This window comes from Dryas octopetala, chromosome 7, assembly GCF_963921425.1.
Source record: "Dryas octopetala chromosome 7, drDryOcto1.1, whole genome shotgun sequence".
NCBI classification, from domain to species: Eukaryota; Viridiplantae; Streptophyta; class Magnoliopsida; order Rosales; family Rosaceae; genus Dryas; species Dryas octopetala.
In genome coordinates this window covers 3,451,348-3,455,302 of record NC_141372.1, presented here as the reverse complement: position 1 = coordinate 3,455,302, position 3,955 = coordinate 3,451,348, and the positions used below count along the sequence as shown (strand labels likewise).

The following is a 3,955-nucleotide window of genomic DNA, read 5'->3' as shown; positions in this document are numbered from 1 at the left end:
CCTAATTATAGAGTACATTATTAATTTATTATGTAACAGACTATCAAAAATCAAAATTTAAAAGTGATTATGGGAATCAGGTGAGGGGAGAAAGATTCAATAATAATGAAACAGTGGCTGTAGCTCCCTCTGATTTTAATTCTTGGATCATGATCTTTTTTGGATAGGCAATTCTTGGATCATGATTTTGGCTTATTCCAATGTAGATAAGATTTTTTGTGTCGAAGAATAAGAGTATGTGCATAAACAAAAGAGTAATAGATTCGTAACATTTTAAATGTAACATTTTTCAGTACTGAATTTCATTTTAATACTGATGGATATTGTAATATAAGGGGATGTAGAGTTTTCTATTATCTAGAGGTATCACATTGTTATATTTTACAGCAAAGGAAATAAACAAGGTTTTTAAGATTTGTTTTTTTCTTAGAAAATAGTGTTTTAAGATGTCTCAGATGTATGAAGCTGCTTGGGATCCTGATGTGACAGTACAAGCAACCTTCTCTTAGATTTTGTGGGCATGTGGCAGTCCATAATTTGGTATGACAAATAAATACAATCAAGCAATCAACGACTGGAGTGGGGGAACCCATGCCATGTGTTCCTACGGCTTATATTACGCTGCAGCTGCAGCTGCAGTATTGGCTTGTTTTCAAATTTCAAAGGCCTTTTAAAGTAGGACTGTGCCAGCAGAAGCTCTTAGTCAGGACTCAGGATGCATCCAATGAAAAAAATGTTTTATATTTTAGGTGTATGTATTTTAACATTAAATTCAAAATCAATTGGATGTTGTTTGTACGTGATTTTCAAAATTAAATTTCGCAAAGCCTAAGTCTTTAGCAAGTATGATTTGCCTTGGCGAAGGAATTCCTTCTCCGCTACACCAAGCCGAAGAGGGTCATAGAAGGTTATAGACGGGGCCAACGATGCGAAGACACGTATTCAGTAAAGCTGATAAATGTTGGATAGCAGCTATCATGGGCCCATGCGTGTTCAATACCCTACACGTGGGAATAATCCAAGGATTCATTACTTAGGGTTTCAGGGCCGTTCAGGTATAAATACCAAAGTTCTTGCCAAAATGACCTCTTTCCAACAACTCACACAAATCCTCATGCAAATTGCATATTCCTGACAATGGCCTGATCCATTACTTCGTTTTGTTTGCTCTTTGAACTTTTTATGAATTTGTGCTTCATTTAATTTTAAGTTAATTAAGAATTGTGATTTTCGATCTTGTTTTATGCATGTAATTGATCCAAATCAACTTATTATTAGCATTTATTTCATAGTTTGGCATTAATTTCCCTCATTGAATGTATATCTCTCTTGAGATTTCAACATCAATTAAAATGGAGGTTGAAACTGAATCATTTACATTTATTGCATCTCTTTATTTCCATTTTAGTTTATTCATGGATTATTCGCTCAACCTTGGCTAGATCTGTGAGAGAACTCACAACTGTTTGATCAGTCAAATCCAGAATTTCCACAACTTCCTTTAGATCTACTTTCTTAATTTTTTGTTTATTTGAGTTTAATTGATCTTGCACTTAATTATACACACTATGGATATTTCTTGAGTAAACATCAAGCGCCAACGAACACTCATCCAAGCATTTTTAATACTTAAAGTCCTAGAATGCCAAGACAATGAAAAGAATCTAGCGCAATCGTTTGGTTAAAAGTCAATTTTTATTACCTTTATTTAATTTCACTTTTGTTATTTAGTTACACCGTTTGATCTCTCATCGCCTTGAGACCCAAATTGTATTTGTTCCAAGTACAGCTTACTTGGTGGCCCGCCCGTCATCTCTTGGTACAGCTGTGTCCAAAATTGTGCATGTTATGAGCTAAGCGAATCCCAGCCTAACACGTGGCACGGGAAGCATTTTTAGGTATAATAGATGTGTTTTTAGTTTCACATATATGTGTTGTTGGATTTGGACCGGATTCATGGAAAGACCCGTCAATTCCAAAATATCTTTCTTGTCCTTCTACTTAAGGGGCAAAGAGGAAACATGATGTCATATTGGGCTAGGCTCTAGATCAGTTTGAAGTACTCTATGGGCCTAAGTCTGAATGTGGGGGCCCATTACCTGATGACTAGCTTGGCCCTAGCTTTAGCTTTTCAATGTCTCTCCACTTAGAAATCCACTAACCAGTTCAGACCATACCATGCATGCAGAACCCAAATCGATGGCCCACAAATCTCTATGACTCTATATTGAAGGCACATTTATGTGTTTTCAATTTTATGCTTATTTTCGTTTTTGTTTCTTGAATTCAGGATGATCTACTTATTTTCGTTTGATAACCACACAACATTAAATTAGTGGCTAGTTCATTAGATGAAATAAAATGGAGAATTAAGTGGCCAAAAATAGTGTGATCTAGTAAAGTGATTTTTAGTGTGATTCATGGTCACATGTCTCCCAAGGTTGTTCACAAGTCATCCTGAAATTTCTTTCTATACTTGTTGTCCTCGCCGTTGAATTCAGGGTTGACATTTAAGCCACACGAAAGGCACTGCACCAAATTATATACACCTAGCTACGATTAATTCTCACAAATGCAGAAATCTGTCAATTTTTCGCCGGATTTAAACTCATCAAGACCACAGAATATTATGCACCCTCGATAATTTAATGAACAAATTTGAAGAATAAAAATGTTTAAGTATAATAATATTCAATCATTTATTATATGAAAAATAATAGCAAATAACAATATTATATATATATATAATTAACTAACTCGAATATCAATCCAGCCAATGACGACCCAAGGAAACTAATTAAAATGTACATGAATAATTTATTTAATGAATCCCAAGTGTACCCAAGTGAATAAAAATTAAAGAGAAGAATATCCAAGTTGCAGCAAGGCAAATGGTAACCAGCACTAAATTATAATGTTATTGATTGATTCATTCATGTCCGGCAAGTCCATGCAGAGAAGCCATGGCCACCACCGCAAGCTTTTGCAGGTTCAACTTGACCACCGTGTCCACGAACATCTTGGTGTCCTCCCCAGTGTTCCCTTCCGGTATATCAACCACATAAGACTCTAAGACAACGGAGTAGACCTTACCGTTGTTGTTGTTGTTGTTAACGAACTCATTCACCGAAGTGACTGATCGGTAGTTCTTGAGTCGGTGTTCGCCCCCCACCACCCTGAAGCTTATGATGTGCTTCTCGTCGTCCAAAATCTCCAGCCTCTCGGTGCTCGTCGACGCCGGCAGCCCCGACACCACCGTCACCTCCCTTATGCTGCCAACCCCGCCGTCGCCTTTCATGTTGCAGCTCTTGATGAAGTGCTTGTATTTCTGCGGGTTCTCGAAGCTCCGAACATATGGCCACACCTGCTCCGAAGGGGCCTCGATTCGTTGCGTTATTAGCGACGTGCATGTGTTTGCTGACGGATCGAACTTGTGGTAGCTGTCGATCAGTGTCTCTAGTTCGGAGAATTCCTCTTGGGTCAGACCATAAGGGGGTGTCGTAGTAGTTGCAGTTTTAGTTTCAGTTTCAGTTGCAGTTGCAGTTGCAGTTGTGTTTTGGCTGCTAGCCTCCATGGTTGCGCCTCTTTCGCACGTGTGTACTAATCAGCATTCAACAACAAGATCGAGGAAGAGAAAATGAAGATGGAGAAATTAAATGAAAACGAGCAAGAATGAGGGTTTTTGGGGGTGGTGGGTGTTGTTAATGGAGGACTAGAGGTAGCTAGTGATCAATGAACCATCATATGAACACATGAGGGTGTACATTTATATATATCCTTGGACTTATTTTCTTTTGGACATATATACCCTTGGTAGTAGCACATATTTTATTTTATTTTCAATTGAGCTAGTGGGCACTAGCATGTTTGTTTTTTACTTAAAAACGGTGATTACTTCCAAATTGAGAGAATTAAGGGGTGGACCATATCACAACCATATTGGGAAATGTCTGTC

At 37.7% G+C, this 3,955-nt stretch overlaps 1 protein-coding gene across 1 annotated transcript; it reads right to left on the bottom strand.

Moving 5' to 3' along the window:
- Positions 1-2,709: 2,709 nt before the first annotated feature.
- Positions 2,710-3,726, bottom strand: PYL2 (PYR1-like 2). Its single transcript, XM_086250476.1, has one exon. The coding sequence runs from the start codon at positions 3,572-3,574 to the stop codon at positions 2,930-2,932; it is 645 nt and encodes a 214-aa protein (XP_086106602.1). The 5' UTR covers positions 3,575-3,726; the 3' UTR covers positions 2,710-2,929.
- Between the last annotated feature and the right edge of the window lie 229 nt (positions 3,727-3,955).

Bases quoted from the DNA above. Each gene is read 5' to 3' on its own strand.
- PYL2 (XM_086250476.1), bottom strand. From the start codon at position 3,574: ATGGAGGCTAGCAGCCAAAACACAACTGCAACTGCAACTGCAACTGAA.